The 18,708-nt window shown below is 37.9% G+C and overlaps 2 protein-coding genes across 3 annotated transcripts in view; both read left to right on the top strand.

Moving 5' to 3' along the window:
* PTPRR (protein tyrosine phosphatase, receptor type, R) overlaps positions 1–18,708 on the top strand; it is a 444,293-nt gene that overhangs the window by 272,439 nt on the left and 153,146 nt on the right. For both annotated transcript variants that reach the window (XM_006859557.1, XM_006859558.1), the window contains one exon: positions 5,655–5,765. In XM_006859557.1, coding sequence (XP_006859619.1) covers positions 5,655–5,765 — 111 coding nt within the window. The remainder of the gene's footprint in view (positions 1–5,654; positions 5,766–18,708) is intronic.
* On the top strand, positions 8,980–9,750 carry LOC102814931 (transcription elongation factor A protein-like 4-like). The gene is made up of 2 exons (XM_006859566.1): positions 8,980–9,016; positions 9,350–9,750. Exons 1-2 carry the CDS (start codon positions 8,980–8,982, stop codon positions 9,748–9,750), a joined length of 438 nt encoding a protein of 145 aa, XP_006859628.1.

Below are 18,708 nucleotides of genomic sequence, written 5' to 3'. Positions count from 1 at the left end.
CTACCAGCTGTTCCGTGGGAGAAAGATGAGGCTTTCTGCTCCCATAAAGATATATACCCTTGGAAACCCTGTACAGGGTCGCTATGGGTCGGAATCGACTTGACGGCACATAACAACAACACAACAACAACAGTACCATCTAAAAGAGCTCTGCAAAAAAAAAAAAACAACTTGGGCTTGTTTTTTGTTTTGTTTGTTTTATTAAAGCTAAGGGTATTCTGTTAAATTTCCCCACTTCCTCACCCATCTTTTTGACTTTAATGTTTTCTAACAGCATGTACTCCAAACCATTCTTTCACATTCTAATCCTAAATTATAGCTCTGTAATTGGAGTCCTGGTGTAGTGCTGTGGGTTAATGCGCCAGACTGCAAACCCATTTGAACTGCAAGGGTGGCAGTTCAAGCTCACCAGTTACTCCTCAGAAACCCGATACTGAGTCCCTATGGGCCAGAATAGACTCAACAGCACTTAACAACAACAACAATGTCAATATGGAGTCATAGTGGTGCTGTGGAATAATGCACTGGATAGCAAGGTCAGTTTGAACTGCAAGGTCAGTAGTTCAAACTCACCAGCCGCTCCTTGGAAACCCTATAAAGGGTCGCTTTGAATCAGCACCAACTCGACGGCTCTTAACAACAACAACAAACGGTAATATTCTAACACACACACAAAGGAATATTGACATTCTGGCGTTGTATTCCTTACATGGATTACAGGAGTCCTGGTGTGGTGCTGTAGGATTAGCACTGTAACCTTTACTTTGTTGTTTTTGTTGTTATGTGCCGTGGAGTCGGTTCCGACTCAGGGTCACTATAAGTCAGAACCGACTAGACAGCACTTAACTAACAACAGCTATGGATTATAGAACCTCATGAAGGATGTCTTAAAAGCATCTAGTTGTTGTTTTGTTAGTGTTGTCAGTTAGTTCTGACTCATAACCACCCTTTATAGAGTTTCCAAGGCTTTACATCATTCTCGGAGCAGAAAACCTCCTCATTCTCCTGTGGAGTGACTGACTGGTGAGCTCAACCCGGAATTTACAGTCCAGTGTTTATCGTATGGACCCACATAAACATACATTATTTACTTTCCTGGAAAGATATTTTTGTTAGTTTGATTATTATTAGTTTTTTTATTAGTCTGATTTTTTAAAAATAGGATACAAGTCTTGAAAAGAAAATAGCAAAAATAATCTGCATTTGTTTATTCATCTGCTTTCATTTCTAAGTTTCTTGAGAGTAAAGCTTTTATTTCTTTAACATGTTTTTGCAGTACCTACAGCACTGTAGCTGTTCAAATATATATTTAAATTTTTTTTTTAAATATAAGGTACTCATAAAAGTAAAACTAGCCCTCCTTTTGCCTAGTAAGTCAAAATTTCAGGAAAATAAAATTAAATTTACAATTTTGGCTTCTCTTTAGAATTATGGTTGCACAATTAATTAAATATCAGATAATAAGTTCTGCATTGATAGTAAAAAGAAATGAGCTAGAGTATTTGTTTCATTTTGTTTGTGTTTTGTGTTTTGCTCAGTTTCAAATTACCCCCATTTCACAGGTCTTATATGTCAAAGGAAAGGAGCTTTGGTAGCATAGTGGTTATGAATTGGGCTTTGAACCGCAAGGTCAACAGTTCGAAACTACCAGCTGTTCCGCGGGAGAAAGATGAGGCTTTCTGCTCGCGTAAAGATTTACAGCCTTGGAAACCCTGTACAGGGTTGCTATGAATCGGAACCGACTCCACGCACATAACCACCATGTCAAAGGAAGAAGTTACCTTCTTTTAAATAACAAGCCAGTGTGTTGACTGATACATTAATGGAATATTTACAAAAAGAAGTAACCGTGATAAAGTTAAGCCTTTATCCATGAATTTAGTGATTGCGCTTTCAAACTAGGAACGTTAGCCAGTGGTATAAAAGGATTATTTGTTGTTGTTGTGAAGTGCCTTAGAGTCGGTTCCGGCCCATAGCGACCCTGTATAGGGTTTCTGAGGAGCAGCTGGTGAGCTTGAACCACCGACCTTGCAGTTCAAACAGCTTTGCAGTCTGGCGCATTAACCCACAACGCCACACCAAGACTCCAAAAAAAAAAAAAAAAAAAAAATGCTACACAAGGAATCAAAAAAAAAATAAAAAAGATTATAGATGTTGTCATACAGTGTTAAGAAATAATATAATCAATATCAACATGTGCCAGGTCATCCAAATCAAATTGTTCTACATAGGACAGTGAAGGGATGAAACAAAACCCTATTGTTGTAGGATACATCTTGTTGATCTAAATCGATGCAATTCATCAGGTAATTTATAGCATTTTTACTTCATTCTTATTCTAAGTGCTTCAGTCTCTGAATCAACTTCTCTCCTAAATCCCAGCATCTGAGATCAAAATTGTTTTTTAAAAATGAAAAGTTTTAAAAGACAAGAAAAGTTGCAGGAAAAAAGAGACACCATTGTTATCAGTATAGGAATCTGTCAAATAAAACGAAGTAAAACCCATCAGCCTTTCATTGCAATTCAGTTAAAAGGTCAAAGTGATGTAGCTAGAAAATAAGATGTAAAGATGCTATAGTGGCATCGGTTTGACCCAATCTAGAGGCGTTGCATTTTGAACCTTCGGGCACTGACAAAAACTGTAAATCATTGGATTAACCCTACACAAAGATTAGATTAGAGATTCCTGTGAATTACAGTCTTTTTATTTGTGGGATCTTAACTAAAACTTTTCCATTTATTACCTTGTCCTTATCAAGTGCTTTAGATCTCTGTACAAATATAGTGATTCTCAGCGGGAGCAGCATGAGTCAGAAGGAAATCTGTTTACCAAGAAAGTGCAATGACTAAATTCTACAAGTTCAAAACACTTGTTTTTCTAACAAGAGGGTTTGGAGGATGGTTAATTCAGCAATCATCACTGCTTCCATTTAAAAAGAAAACAAAGCTTGTTTGTCTTAAACAGAAAAAAACACAATATCCCAGGAGGTGTAGAACTATAGCCAGCCAAAACCCAAGTAAACCTATCACCTTTAAGAGGATTCTGACCTATAGTTAGCCTATAGTACACAATAGAACTGCCCAGAATGTTTTCAAGGCTGTAAATCTTTACAGAAAACAGACAGCCAAATGATTCTCCCACTGGATTCAAATCACTGACTAGCAGCAGGGAGCTTTAACCACTGTGCCACCAGAGCAGGACGTGGAGGGAGATGGAGGGAGATGAAACAATCCAAGTTAGAATCACAAAATCTCACTTTTTATCCAAATGTTATGTATGCTAAAGCTCTGGTGTGGTACTGTAGGATAATGCACTAGACAGCAAGGTCTGTTTGGCTGCAAGGCCAGCGGTTCAAACTCACCAGCTGCTTGTCAGATACCCTGTACAGGGTTACTATGAGTCAGAACCAACTCGATGGCACTTAACAACAATAAAGTTCAGATGCTCATATTTAGATTTGACAATATGCTGCCTACTTGCAGCACTATAGGACAAGCACTCGACTACAAGGTCAGCAGTTCAAACTTAACAGCTGCTCCTCAGAAACTCTATACAGGGTCACTATGAGTCAGAACCTGTTTGATGACACTTAACAACAACAACTTGAAGACTTAACTAGTTTGCTTTTATAACAAGCAATGGGTACTTTTTAGTGTCTGTAAAAAATTAATATCTAAATTGTTACCTGATTTCAACAAAAACTTGATTTTCTGTTTGTTTCCAGCTACATTTATAGAGACAACCAACGAATGAGCTGGCTTATATCAGAGTAAAAGAAAAGTTAGCACTGGAACACAAGATGTCATTCCCAGTAGTATACTTTGTTCCTAATCAAAGTGTTGTTGTTGTTGTTAGTGGTGGTGGTGGTGGTGTGCCATGAAGTCAATTCTGACTCATGGTAACCCATGTGACAATATAAATTGCCATATGGAGTTTTCTTGGTTGTAATCTTTATGAAAAGGAGCTCTGGTAGTATAGTGGTTACGAATCGGGCTGCTAACCTCAGGGTCAGAAGTTCGAAACTACCAGCTGTTCCCTGGGAGAAAGATGAAGCTTTCTGCTCCCGGAAGGATTTACAGCCTCGGAAACCCTACGCAGGGTTACTATGAGTCGGAACTGACGCCACGGTACTTAACAACAACAACAACAACAATCTTTATGAAAGCAGATTGCCTGGTCTTTCTCCCACCAAGCACTGGGTTTGCTCAAAACACTAACCTTTTGGTTAACAGTTCAGCTTTTAACTGCTATGCCACCAGCCTCCTCCTAAACAAAGTAGGAACTTGCAAATTTCATCAAGTATTTTCAGATTCTTCAGCACATTAACCACTACACTTGTTTTTGTCTTAAAAGAAGGTAAGATATTATAGTAAGTGTATCAATGTTTTATAGGAAAATAAAAACTCAACTCATCCAAGCAATTTCAAATGCCCACCAAATAGTTTGTAATCACAGTTGAACCCAAAGACCTATCTCATTCATGTCCCAACCAGGACCTGCTAGAGGACCAAATGAAAATGTTTATAAAATATTTTACAAGAAAAGTATCTTATTTTTGTCTAACTTACAAATTTTGAATTTCTTTTTTTTTTAAACTTGAAAAATAAATGGCAATGACTTCAAAGTTCAGACAGTACAAGACAGACTTTTGTTCAAGGCTTGCTCTGTAGAGAAATGGAGAAAATATTTCAGGACAGATAAGTTCCTCACTAGGGGAAAAAGGAGGGCAGTCACCAATAAAATGACATTTTAGAAGAATGAAAGCATTTGATTTTCTTAATCATAAAGCATTTGGTTAAGTTAAAGGTTCTTTAGCTATAAGTCTACAATTTTTATTGAAGTATGAAACTTAATTTAATTTTAGGAAATGGAATTTTTTAAAAAAAAATGAGTGAAAGCAAATCAGGAGACTCAGTCATACTTTATCCATGCTTCTTCTCCCCTATTCCACCTTCCAATAGTAGGTGAAAAATAAATGAATTTCTTTAATTGACCTTTTATTACCAAGTAACTCTGGACTTTTTTGGTATTCTCTGTTATTCAAAAATTAAATAGACCACATCCTGACAATTTATAAGACAAAGATGGTACTTTAATCAAATTTTGATAAAGTAAACTTTGAGGCTTTTAAAATGTGATAAAAGTATAAACAAAAGTATGAAATGATCCTGTCAGATTGCTGTTGATTAATGCATCATGAGATCTTGTGTGCACCTGTTTCGTTTTTGTTTAAAAGCAAAGAGCAACATTACAACACGTGAACCAGGGTGGCAGTGTAGTGGGAGGGAACATAAAACAGAGTGAAGAAAGCTTCAGAAACAATTTCCTCAACACAGAAAAGAATATAACCCTCTTAACTAGGAGCCAGGTAATTTGCAAGAGAGCCTGAGAGAGACCTGCAGGAAGCCTGAGACCCAAGTATGCCACATCGGGCATGCTTGCTCCTATACAGAAGATAAAATCATCACTTGATGTACGAGAGTTGCAGCCCCTTGTCTTAGATCACTTTGAGAAGCAGTTCTGGCAGCAGAGAATGTAGGTGTGTTCCACTAGACTGAATGAAACAGAGCTTAAAATATGTTTAGTGTCTGATAAGAACACTACTCTATTCAAGCTCTCATTTAATGTTGGACTTTCTGTTTTGTTTTTAAAGAAAAATGTTTTACAAGGACAGCATGAAGCGGACAAAATCTGGAGCAAAGAAGGATTTTATGCTGTTGTCATTTTTCTCAGCATCTTTGTGATTATAGTAACCTGTCTGATGGTAAGTTTGCTTTTTTATATGTTGTATCCTTTGCTGAGCCCACTGCTTAATATTAGAGGCTGCATTGCCATTGAAATGAATGTGGGCAAGACTGGTGGTAGAATTAAGACTCTGCATTCTGTTACGTAGGGAATATTTCATACTGTACAGAGTGAGTGCTAAAGAAAAGCCTATGGAATTAGAGACGCACAATGACACAGTAAGGCTGTAATTGCAAGGAGGCTTCTTTCTAGTAACTTGATCAACCCTAAATGTGAAGCTTTAGAAAGTGATTTACTGAGGTCACTGATGCCCCCAAAGTCATTTCATTCTCCTGAGCGCTCTGGGCTTACTTTATTACCTCTTTTATACCATCTTTTTGAAACTCAGGAGGAAAAAAGGGGAATATGTTTTATGATTATACTTACTCCCCAAGGAATGGTTGATATCCTGATTTCTGAAGAGACTTGAAAGCATTCTACAAAATGCCAGGCTTGAAAAGGAGGCGAGGAGGTGGGTGGGAAAGATTTATAGGTTCCAAGGCTTAACAATCCACTACCAACTAATTTTTTTCAATGACCGAATAATAGAAAATGTATATATTACAATAGCTCTGTAAGTCACAAATCTGTGGTTTTTAACCACATATTTCTAGTTAATAAATAGAACCAAAAATCAGCCTAAACTCTCTAAATGAGTCCCTGTTCTCTGGTATTGAACAAGTTAACAGTTACCTGTCAAGTAGAATGACAGTTATTTTCTAATCTTTTTGCAAAATTTTTGATGTAACATAATACTGGCAGTTGACAAATGGGTTTTAATATGTTTTTTCCTGTAAGCTATGCTCTTTTTAATTTGGTACATTTTTTACAATGATCCTTCCTTAGTTTTCAAATGCCCTAAAAAGACATCATGGTGCTTTTTCTCTCTGCAATCAACTGTATTGCTCAGTATCTTATTTGATTTTGTTCGTTTGTGCTCACCTTTCTGGGAAGGTGTTTCTATTAGAAATATTAGGACTCTAGTATGGCCTTTCCAGACTAGAGTCCTAATATTTCTAACAGAAACTGGAAAGGTGGAGTCCTGGTGTGGCGCTGTGGGCTATGTGTCAGACTGCAAAGTCCTTTGAACTGCAAGGTCGGTGGTTCAAGCTCACCAGCTGCTCCTTGGAAACCCTATATATGGGTCGGAATTGACTTAATGGCACTTAACTACAACAACAGTCTGGAAAGGCAGAGGCTGAATGGTCTAAGCTTGAAGGATATGAAACCATTAAGGCCATGAATAAGGTGAATATGGACACATTTGTTAGAGAACAAATTACAGGAAGTAACAAAAACACCCTAAAACTTCCATCATAATGGTGCTAACTGTGAATTCAGGAGTATCTTTATGGTTCGGGTATTAAGATAAAAGTTAGATATTTTTAAATTATGCCACAATAAACAAAAGAATAAAATTGAGTACGGAAATAGAATGCTTATATTTTAAATGGTGAAACTTTGGAAAATAAAGAGTTTTAATGAGAGGATTCTGTGGAGGATACTGGAAGTTTTATGGAAATCGTAGCACACATTTTTTGTGTTTTAGAGGGGATGGTTCCTTGATATGCTTAATTTTACTTCCAAATATGCAATTCCACTTTTCCTTTATACAGGAAATCTCTCGGATACTGTTCTATTTCTTGTCAGTCACAGTGTTTTCTGTGGGATGAAGGGAAATATGGAAAGGGGTAAAGAGAACATATTGGGGCTTTGAAAGAGGGTAAATTGATTAAGACTCAAAAGACCAAAGGCAAGGACAAAAGGAGGAAAGTGGAAAGTAGATTCCTGAGCAGCCTGTAAATGCTATTGTTGTTGTTAAATGCCATTGAGTCGGTTCTGACTCATAGCAACACTCTGTACAACAGAACCAAGCATTGCCCGGTCCATCCTCACAATACAATTGTTGCTGTGTTTAAGCTCATTGTAGCAGCCACTGCGTCAATCCATCTCATTAAGAGTCTTCCTCTTTACTGAACTATTTTACTAAGGATGCTGTTCTTCTTCAGGAACAGGTCCCGACTGATAACATGTCCAAAGTATATGAGACAAAGGCTTGCCCTCCTTGCTTCTAAGGAGCATTTTGGCTGTATATCTTCTAAGATAGTAGAGGGTAGAAAGAGGTAGGGCAGAATTTTGCTATATAAGATATGTTTTGAGAGTCCACATTTGTAACTCAGGGAGTACCTGTGTATCCATCCCAATCCCAAAACCAAACCAGTTGCCACCGAGTAGATTCTGACTCATAGTAACCCCGTGTGTCATAGTGGAACTGCGCTCCATAGAGATTTCATGGCTGTGTGGCCTTTCAGAAGCAGAGCTCCACACCTTTTCCCTCCAAAATGTCTCTGTTGTCATGTGCTGTGGAGTCGGTTCCAATTCACAGTGACCCTGTATAGGGTTTCCGAGGCTATAAATGTTTATGGGAGCAGAAAGCCTCATCTTTCTCCTGCAGAATGGCTGGTAGTTTCGAACTGCCAACCTTGCTACCAGATGTCTACCAGATGTCTCTAGATGGATTCAAACCACCAACCTTTTCATTAGTAACTGTGCCTTAACCACTCACACCCCTGAGACTCCTGTGTTTCCAACAAGATAAATCCCTATGTGTACACTAGTCTCATGTAGCAAGGGAACTTGAATACCCATAGCTTCCTCACCAATTGGGGTCAGGGGACAATTCTTCTTTTCCCAATATCTGCAAAACACCAATGTGAAGGTCAGAAACCTAGATAAAAGTCTGTTCTAATGCTATTAGAGCAATTAAAATAAAGAATATCTAAAAAATACATGATTGCTCTCTCTTGGGGTGGTTGTTGTTGTTGTTAAGTGCCATCAAGTTGGTTCCAACTCATGAGACCATGTATAGGGTTTCCTAGGAGCAACTGGTGAGCTTGAACCACTGACCTGCAGTCCAAATCAAACTTGCAGCCCAGCACATTAAACCATAGCACCATATCAGGACTCCTCTGGGTTGGTGGTGGTAGTGTGGTGTGCCGTGAAGTCGGTTCCGACCCTGTACAGGGTTTCCGAGGCTGCAAATCTTTATGAGAGCAGAAAGTCTCATCTTTCTCCCACAGAACGGCTGATAGTTTCGAACTGCTGACGTTTAGTTTAGCAGCCCAATTCATAACCACTACGCTACTAGAAAGGGGACAGAAAGAAAAATTAAATTAATTTTTTGAAACTCAAATATGATGAATGCCTTGAAGAAGATAACATATAGTGTGAGTAAGTAGAGCAGACATTTGAAACATTTCAGCTATGACCTAAATGATAGCTGTGAACAGAGATGAAAATATGAGAAAAGGACCTCCTAGGTCTGAGATGGGAATAAGCTTTGCCTTATTCCCTGGATGTTGCAAGCAGTTAACATGCTGACCAAAATGTTGACCGTTCAAATCCACCCAAATTTGTCTCAGAAGAAAGGTCTAGCAATCTGCTCCCGAAATATGTCCTTCCATTGAAAACCCTAGGGAGCACATTGTACTCTGATACATATGATGTCATCCTTAGTCAGAGTTGACTCAAAGGAACAACTCATGGTGATCTGAGTTCAAAAAGAAAGTCAGGAGGAAATGCTAAAGGATAAGGGGAAACCAGAGGGTGAGGAGAAGCCAAAAGAAGGAAAACCAGTGAGTGAAACAAGGGCTGCAGGAAAGCGCCCAGCTCAGGATAACATACCCAGGAAAGCAAAAAGAAAAACAAACAAAGGGCTGGCTGAGTACCTCAAGGAGTATAAGGAGGCCATACATGATATGCATTTGAGCAATGAGGAAATGATAAGAGAGTTAGATGAGATGGCTAGGGTAGAAGACGAGGTGAAAAAATCCAAACAGAAATTGGGGGGATTTATGTGGATGCAAAGAAGTTTACAGAATCCCTTCCACCCTAGGGGCCCAAGGGAACTTAGGGGTGGCTGCAGGACCCAACAAAGAGGCTTTGAAGACATTCCTTATGTGTAGTGCCTTTGAGTTCTGCTTATGTTTTGACTGATTAGAACAACATCAACCCTGCTTTCTTATTTCTTGCTTTTCCCTGGCAGACATTTGGTCAGGCTCTGTGCTTTAACCTTATGCTGATACTTGCCTTTAGGCATCCCTCTAGGTACCAATAGCCTTTTGACCCAACTACAGCCTCTGTGTTTCAGTAGAGAATTTTCACCCAAAGCATGGGGTAAAAAATGTTTATGGTGCATTGTAAAATTAAAAACAGTTTGCAGAACCATAAAAAAAAGAAGGTCAGAAGTCAAGTGTTTTGAGCAAGGAGAGGGCCTTGTGATCTGATCTCTGCGTTGAAATGATCACATTCTCTGTTGTCTGGAGAACACTTGCAACACAGGATGGAATGACCTATGAGAGCAAAAAGACCATGGCAGAAACCATTAGAATGGATGAGAAAGATGACAATGACTCGGCGTAGTGGGGGAGGGAGGGGAAGTAGCAGTAGCACAGAAAGAAAGGAATGACTAGAAATTTATTTGAAGGTGGAACTGACAAGACTTACTTTGTTCTGATTTGGAAGGACAGGGAAATTTAAGAAGTCAAAATGACTCTAAGGTTCTTTGTCTTGATTACTTAGGAGGTAAGGCTCCTAATCCCTGGGAGGAGAAAGATATGGGGGAAGGAGTAGTGAGAGGGAAGTAACATTTTTTATTTGAATTCAAATCGTTGTTAAAGGAATGAATGAAAGTAGAATGATGGATTTCAAACAGCCTCTTGAATTTTTATATGAAAAGTGTCAAAAAAGTAACTGGCAAATGAGCAGTACATAGAAAGGAATTGATAGTGAAAGGAAAATAGATCCAATGCTGACTTACCACTGACAAGTCAAGAGTTCACATTCTTGGGGCCATGGCAAATGTGATTCTCTAAGATAAGCTTGTCTTTGTAAATGTTCAAATGGTTTTGATAATGATCCTGATTGAAATAAGGTGGGTTTTTTTTTTTAAGTTGAATATGTAAGTAATAGTCATTCTATAACTTTTGTGATTCTCCGACACATATACACGCAATTCTGTTTTCCATAATTTTGTTGATTCTATGGGAAAGGAAAAAGCTAGAACTCAGAATTTTGCTTCTGGCATTAATTATATTTATGAAAGATCAAATACTGTTATTTGTACCAGTCTTCCTACACACCACAGAAATGAAAAGCATGTGCTTTCATTATGAAATTATATAGGTAAATTGTTGTAATGGAGAACTACAAGTACTATGTAACAATAACTTAAGACTTGGTTACATTTTTGAAATGTAGCACATTGTTTACTTTCCTTAAAATAAAAAAAAAATAAAAAAATGTTTTTAATGTTGCCAAGCATAAAATTAGACAGGCATGACATTTTCAAATGTGTGACTTATTTAGCACCTCTCAAATGTGAATGTAGAGTGGGTGGAGCAGCAAATAGACAAATACAATTTTCCAAGAAAAAAATGTGTGGGCAACTTCCAATCCATTCAGTCTGTTTTGAGAAAATCTATTAGTAAGAAGCTTTAGTTCTTAAACTTGAATAAATAATAGATAGATTGCCATTTATCATCTGAATTAGATATTCAAATGGACTTAGAAGTTTGTTAACTACTGAAAAGGTATTTATGACATGCTGGAAGAGAAGTCTAGATGCTGGAATCCTACATTGAAACACAGTTTTAGAAAACTGCTTAAGAACAGCTATTGGGTCAGTAAAATCTCTGACATGGAAGACACATGTTGTTAAGTGCTGTCAAGTCGGTTCCAACTCATAGTGATCCTGTAAAGGGTTCCCAAGGAGGGGTTGGTGGGTTTGAACCACTGACCTTGCAATTAGCTGTCCAATGCTTATCCTTCAGCACCATACCAGGTCTTCTGGAAGACCCATAGAAAAGTCATTTTATGTGATATATATAGTTTCTCTAGTTACAGTATAGCTGTTGTTGTTATTAAGTGCCATCAAGTCAGTTACAACTCAAAGCAACCCAGTGTAGGGTTTCCAAGTAGTGTCTGGTGGGTTTGAAACACCAACCTTCTGGTTAACAGTCCAGTGCTTATCCTACAGTGCCACACTTATCCTACAGTGTAGTAGAAGCAGGAAATCATTAATTATTTGAAGATCACCTGCAATAGTTTAAATAGTTAAATTTTTCTAATTTGGTATATATAATCCCTAGGGATTAAAGTAAACAGGATTAGATTTCCAGAACCATTTTCCAAGGTAGATAATGTCTAAAAGTAATTTTCAATCTTCTTCTGGAGTCATAAAAACCATTTTGCTAAAAATACCTGCCTTTCCTAATAATAATAATAAAACAATAATGAGTAATATTTTCCATTTATTGCACACTTACCTTCTACTTTATAATGTATTTTAAGTGTCCTTATTAAACTGCAGAAAAACCTATCATTCAGAGATGATAAGTAACTTCACCAAGAACATACAAAGGCAGGAGTGTGAGGAGGGAGGTAGGGGAGGGAGAGAGGAAGGTGCTGGGCCTCAAATCCAAATCTGACTGGATTAAAAATCTGAGCTCTTTACTGTGAGTCCATGTATAAAGGAGTCAAACTGTGGTTTCTTTGCTTGCTAACACTATTTTATGAACAACATGCCCAGTAATAGACGAGAATGGTTGTATTAATCAGAAACATTCCACCTAGGCACCCATTTAACACTATACTGGGTATTGTTTTTCTACACCTTCCTCCTCTGCCTGGTGGCACTGCTGAATAAACACTGGACTGATAACTGCAAAATTGGCAATTCAAAACCATCTGCCACATCATGGTAGAAATGTGAGGCTTTCTACTCCTCTATGCAGATTTACAGCCTGGAAAACCCTATCCAGGGTGGCTGTGGGTCAGAAATATCTCAGTGGCTGTAGGTTTGGATTTGTTGTCTCTTCTGCAAACTTTGTGGACAGGACTCTGTACTACCTTTGTATCTCCAAGGTCTAGTTTCTGGAATGTAGTAGAGATGTATTCATGCTTAATACTCTTGGTGTGGTACTATAGGATAAGCACTGGACTACTAGCCACAAAGTGGGCAGTTCAAACCTATGAGCTGCTCCTCAGAAACCTTATATATGGTCACAAACAGTAGGAACCAACTCGACGGCACTTAACAACAACAGTACATTTTTTAAAAAATTAAAAACACTGGAAAATGAATCAATGAACTCTTTCAGAACTAACTGTAAAATACTACAAAAGAAAATGCTATTGGCTACTAATTGTTAAGGAGCTCTGGTAGCACAGTGTTTACAAGTTGGGCTGCTCAAGGTCAACAGTTTAAATGAAACTACCAGCCATTCCACCAAAGAAAGAGCTTTCTGCTCCCGTAAAGATTCACAGGCTCGGAAATCCTATATAATGTTGCTAATAGTTGGCAGAGACTCCACAGCACACTACCACCAATTGTTAAGTGGCATGATTTTTAAATTTGTACATATTCTAATACAAATAGAATGTTTTAAGCATTACTTGATAATGGTATTTTCAACTGAAAATTAGAAACTGCAGAAGAGCTTTATAGAATTGTTTTTAGCTTCCTCCCGTTTCTTTGTTTCTCAGGTTTTCTTCTTCCTGCTTTTATTCTCTCTTGTCATAGTTTGAATTTGCAGCTCCTCGCGTTCACTATTCCTTTCTCTTTTCCTTTGTCAATTGATCTGTTGACTTTATATCGCATCCCACTCTTAAAGACTAAGGACAAAAATTAGCTTGTCATTGTTTTTACAGCAAGCTTTTAGGGTTAAAATAAAGTGAATTCACATAAAGAAGTACACTATGTCCCAGAACTCTCTGTCACACTTTCCAGAGGGCTTGGGAAAGAGGTTGAGACAAAGGATGTGAGAATTTGGAAAAGGCAATGGAATTGCATGATCACCAGCCCTGGAAATCAGGAAACCTGGATTCTAGAGTAAACTTGCATAAGTCATTCAATGATTCTATACTTAAATGTGAAATGAGGAGATTTTATGAAATGGTTTTTAAGTTCATATAGCAGCACTACTGACATTTTGTTTCTTTGTTTGGGGTGTCTATCCTATATATTGTAAGGAGCTCTGGTAGTGTAGTGGTTACGAATCGGGCTGCGAACCTTAAGGTCAGCAGTTCGAAACTACCAGCTGTTCCACTGGAGAAAGATGAGACTTTTTGCTCCCGTAAAGATTTACAGCCTTGGAAACCCTGTACAGGGTCGCTATGAGTCAGAACCGACTCCACGGCACATCATGATGATACGACGATCCTGTATATTGTAAGGAGCTCTGTTAGCATTGTGGTTACGAGCCAGGCTGCTAACTTCAAGGTCAGCAGTTAAAAACTGTTACGTGGGAAAAAGATGAGGCTTTCTGCTCCTGTAAAGATTTACAACCTCAGAAATCCTATACAGGGTTGTTACATGTCGGAACTGACTCCACCGCACATAACCACCACCACCATGCTGTATACTATAGCGTGTTAGCAGCATCCCAGGCCTCTACTCACTAGCTGCCAATAGCACACCCTTCCAATTACACCAAAATTGTCTTCAAACATTGTCAAATGTCCTCTGAAGGGCAAAATCCCTACAATTGAGAATGGTCTTATTACTTAACCTTATGAAGGGTCCCTAGTGGCATAGCAGTTTAAGCACTAGTTGCTAATCAAAAGGCTGGTAACTCAAAGCCACCAGTGGTTACATTGGAGAAAGACCTGGTGATCTATGCCCGTAAAGATTACAACGTAGAAAGCCCTACAGAGGAGAGTTCTAACTCTTTCCTACATGATTGCTGTGAGTCACAATCAGCTTGACAGCTCATGACAACATGGCAATTGTCCTTTCACCTTGTAGCAAACTCTTCAAATTATTTCATAGTTTTTCAGCCTAATCTCTCTGCAGACTCCTGGTGTGGTACTGTAGGATAAGAACTGGACTGCAAACTATAAGGTCAGTGGTTCTAACCCACTAGCTGCTTCTCAGAAACCCTGTGCAGGATCGCTCTAAGTAGGACTTGACTCTACGACACTTAACAACAACATTCTCTCTGCATGTTTTGAGAGAGTAGTTTATAAATACTATACATTCTTGTAATCCTGCTTTTCCATAGTTAGGGATATAGAATCACATTTACACAGACTACAAAGAGGCTGATTGAAAAGTTGACCTCTGACCACAGATGAAGTAAATAAATGACAGATGGCAAAATATGTGACCAAGGTTCCTCATCAAGAACATAAACTCATGAATGACAAGTAAGGACTTTGCCCTGGAGATTGTTTTACACTAGTATAATCATAAAAATGACCCATCAAGAACAATTAAGAAGGTCAATATTTCATTGGTTTTCTCAGTTTCAGTTTTGAAATTTGCTTTCCAAAGCCCAAGTGTAAACAAAACAAGCTATGTTCTGACATATATACAGTATTTAAAGAGCTTAGAATATTCCATACATACATTATCTTCTACTAAATATATTTTGTAGTGATACCTTTTTGCTTTGTTTTGGTTTCTTTTCTCATTTAGAAAAATAATTTGCTTGCAATTAAAAAAAATACTAGCATACCTTGAATTCTATTGCTTTCTCTTTTAGTAGCTATGAGTTTAACTCAACACAATAAGTTAAGGCTGTATGTGCTGTGCAGTCATCCAGTTGATACTGTTTTAGTATAGATTTTCTTTTTGCCAATTGATGGTAAGGCACTCTGTGAGGGGTTTGAAACCTTAAGTTACAGACTTCTCCCACCCTTAGATATTACGCACAGTATCCTATGAATAGCACAGAACATTCATTTTAAGCATTTTCTATTCTTAAAAGTTAAAAACAGCACAATGGTTTGAAAATAATTATAATAAGAAAAAGGGTAAGAAACTTGTTACTAAATAATAGTTTTGGTTGTTTTTTTTTTTCTGTTTTTTTTTTTTCCTTACACAGAAATATTTGTCATGGAAATATTCAGAGCTCATTGCTTTTCAAAATTTAATATTTAGCTGACTAGTGTCAACAAATATCACCAGCATTAAATTTCCAAGTCAGAGGAAGTGAACAGAAATAAAAGACAAATAAGGATGCTCTTAAATTTCCTGGCAATTCAATTAATCATATGTATTTCTAGTCTTATCTCATGTGGCGTAATTGTTCTTCTTCAGGAGACCTTATGTCAGTCCACAAAGGTCTACTCTAAGATTTGGTGGTCTTGAAGCCCAGTACTGAGAACTACATGTGATTTCAGAGTCAATATTTGATTTGGTGGCATGGGGAAAAGTGGTACCAGAGGTATTGTTGCTATTGTTCGGTGCCATGTTTTTTACTCATACTGACACCATGTAACGGAGTAGAACCCAGAGGGATTTCTTGACTTAATCTTTACAGAAGCAGATCAGCAGGTCTTTCTCCCTCATCAGAGCCACTGGGTGGATTCAAACAGCCAATAACTTAACTGTTGTGTCACAAGGACTTAAGGGAGTAGAAAACTGGCAAATCAGAAATTCATTTAGGGCTTTGCTCTCCCACAGCTAACTTCTAACTTTGCAAGCCACATTACTTGTCTAGACCTGTTTCTTTAATGTATAACAAGACTAGAACCACATTCAGTGGTCATTCCAACACCAGTTCCCTCTGCATCCATAATTAGAAAGTCATTTTGTGAACATTAGCTCCTTTTTTTTCCTTTTACTTCTCTACCCTCCATAAAGTTTCTTGTTATTAAAATCTAGGATGTTAGGCCTTGCGACATCATCCAATTGAGTTTCCACTCTGTGTTTAACCTCAAAGTTCGCTATTATATACCTTTCCTTTCATTCTTCTGGCTAATGATTTATGGCAACTCTTCTCTATATATCATCTTTTCTCATGTATTCATCTTTATCTCTTTATCCTCTTGTTCCGCATTACAGGCAATCTTTTAAGGTTGACATATATACCACTGGTTACATTTTCTGCATTGTCATTCTCCACCACTCATCTGTCAACTTGCCATACAGTGGTGGCTAGTGTGTTGCTGTGGTTCTGGAATCATGAGTATTTTAAATACCATCAGGGTACCCACAATGGACAGGTTTCAGCTGAGCTTACAGATGAGGAAGAAAGAGAGACAGACTACTTCTGAATATTTAGTCACTGAAAACCTTATGAATAGCAGTGGAACACTACAAGCACCAGAATATTGAATATTGATGCATGCTGAGGAACGCTAGAATATTATCAGCTATAATGCCAGAAGATAAGTCCCTCAGGTTGGAAGGCACTCAAAATACAACTGGGGAAGAGCTGCCTCCTCAAAGTAGAGTTGTCCATGACGATGCAAATGGAGTAAAGACTTTAGGGCCTTCTTTTGATGATAGGGGACAACTGAAAATGAAGAAAAATAGCTATAAGCATCTATTAATAATGGGAACATGGAATATATAAAGTATGAATGTCAGAAAGTTGGAAATTGTCAAAAATGAAATGGACTATATAAACATTGATATCCTAGGCATTAGTTAGCTGAAATACACTGGCAATGGCCATTTGAATCTGACAATAACATGGTTTACTATGCCAAGAATGACAAATTGAAGACAAATGGTATGGCTTTCATCATCATAAAAAACATATGAAGATCTATCTTGAAGTAAAGCACTATCTGTGATAGGATAATATCTATACTCCTACAAAGAAGACCAGTTAATACAATTATTATTCAAATTTATGCACCAACCAATAAAGCCGGTGATGATGAACTTGGAGTCTGAAATTGGTCAAAATGCAATCAAGATTTATTGATAACTACTGGTGCTTAGAATGCAAAGGCTGAAACAAAGAGGAAGGATTATTAGGTGGAAAATATGGCTTTGGTGATAGAAACAATGCTGGAGATCATATGATAGAATTTTGCAAGAGCAGTGTTTTTTAATCAACATAAAAGACAACAATATATATTTATATAAGGAGCTATGGTAGCGTAGTTGTTACGAATCGGGTTGCGAACCTCAAGGTCAGCAGTTCAAAACTACCAGCTGCTCCACGGGAGAAAGATGAGGCATTCTGCTCCCGTAAAGATTTACAGCCTCGGAAACTCTGTACAGGGTCGCTATAAGTCAGAACCAACTCCACAGCGCACAGCTACCACCATATATTTATATATATATAGCATATGATCAAGAGCCAATGATACCGAAGGAAGAAATCCAAGGTGCATTGAAGGAATTGGCAAAGAACAAGGCATCAGGAATTGATGGAATAAAAATTTAAATCTTTCAAGAAAGTGAGGCGTCACTGGAGGCACTCACTCTTCTATGCCAAGAAATTTGGAAGACAGCTATCTGGCCGATTGATTAGAGGAGATTCTTATTTGTACCCATTCCAAAGAGAGGTGACCCAACAGCATGTGGAAATTATCGGAAAATCTCTTTGATATCCCATGTGAGTAAAGTTTTACTAAAGGTAATACAGAAATGGCTGCAAGCATACATTGACAGAGCACTTCCAGAGATAAAACCAGAATCAGAAGAGGCCGTGGAATGAGGGATAACATTGCTGATGTCCGATGGATCTTGGCTGAAAGCAGAGAATATAAGAAAGATGTTTACCTATGCTTTATTGACTACGCAAAGGCTTTTGATTGTGTGGATCATGACAAGCTATCAACAACATTGCGATGTATGAGTATTCTGGAACACTTAATTGTGCTCATGAGGAATCTGTACATGGACCAAGAGGCAGTTGTTTGAACCGAACATGGGAACACTGGATGGTTTAAAATTAAGAAAGGTGTATGACAGGGTTGTATTCTTTCACCATAATTGTTCAATCTTGTATAATTGTATGCTGAGCAAATAATCTGAGAAGCTAGGTTATATGACAAAAAACGTGGCAACAGGATTGGAGAAAGACCCATTAACAACCTGCAATATGCAGATGATACAACCTTGCTTGCTGAAAGTGAAGAGGACTTAAAATATTTACTGATGAAGATCAAAGAGCACA

The sequence above is a fragment of the Chrysochloris asiatica genome, unplaced genomic scaffold (assembly GCF_000296735.1).
Source record: "Chrysochloris asiatica unplaced genomic scaffold, ChrAsi1.0 scaffold00033, whole genome shotgun sequence".
In the NCBI taxonomy this organism is placed as follows: domain Eukaryota; kingdom Metazoa; phylum Chordata; class Mammalia; order Afrosoricida; family Chrysochloridae; genus Chrysochloris; species Chrysochloris asiatica.
Note: the sequence above shows the minus strand (reverse complement) of the source record. Positions and strands in the feature narration are given on the sequence as shown.

Excerpts from the sequence above, each read along its gene's own strand:
- LOC102814931 (XM_006859566.1), top strand. The coding sequence starts at position 8,980 with ATGATGAATGCCTTGAAGAAGATAACATATAGTGTGA. Across the intron at positions 9,017-9,349 it reads GAAGATAACATATAGTGTGA|AAAGTCAGGAGGAAATGCTA; the intron begins GTAAGTAGAGCA and ends GAGTTCAAAAAG.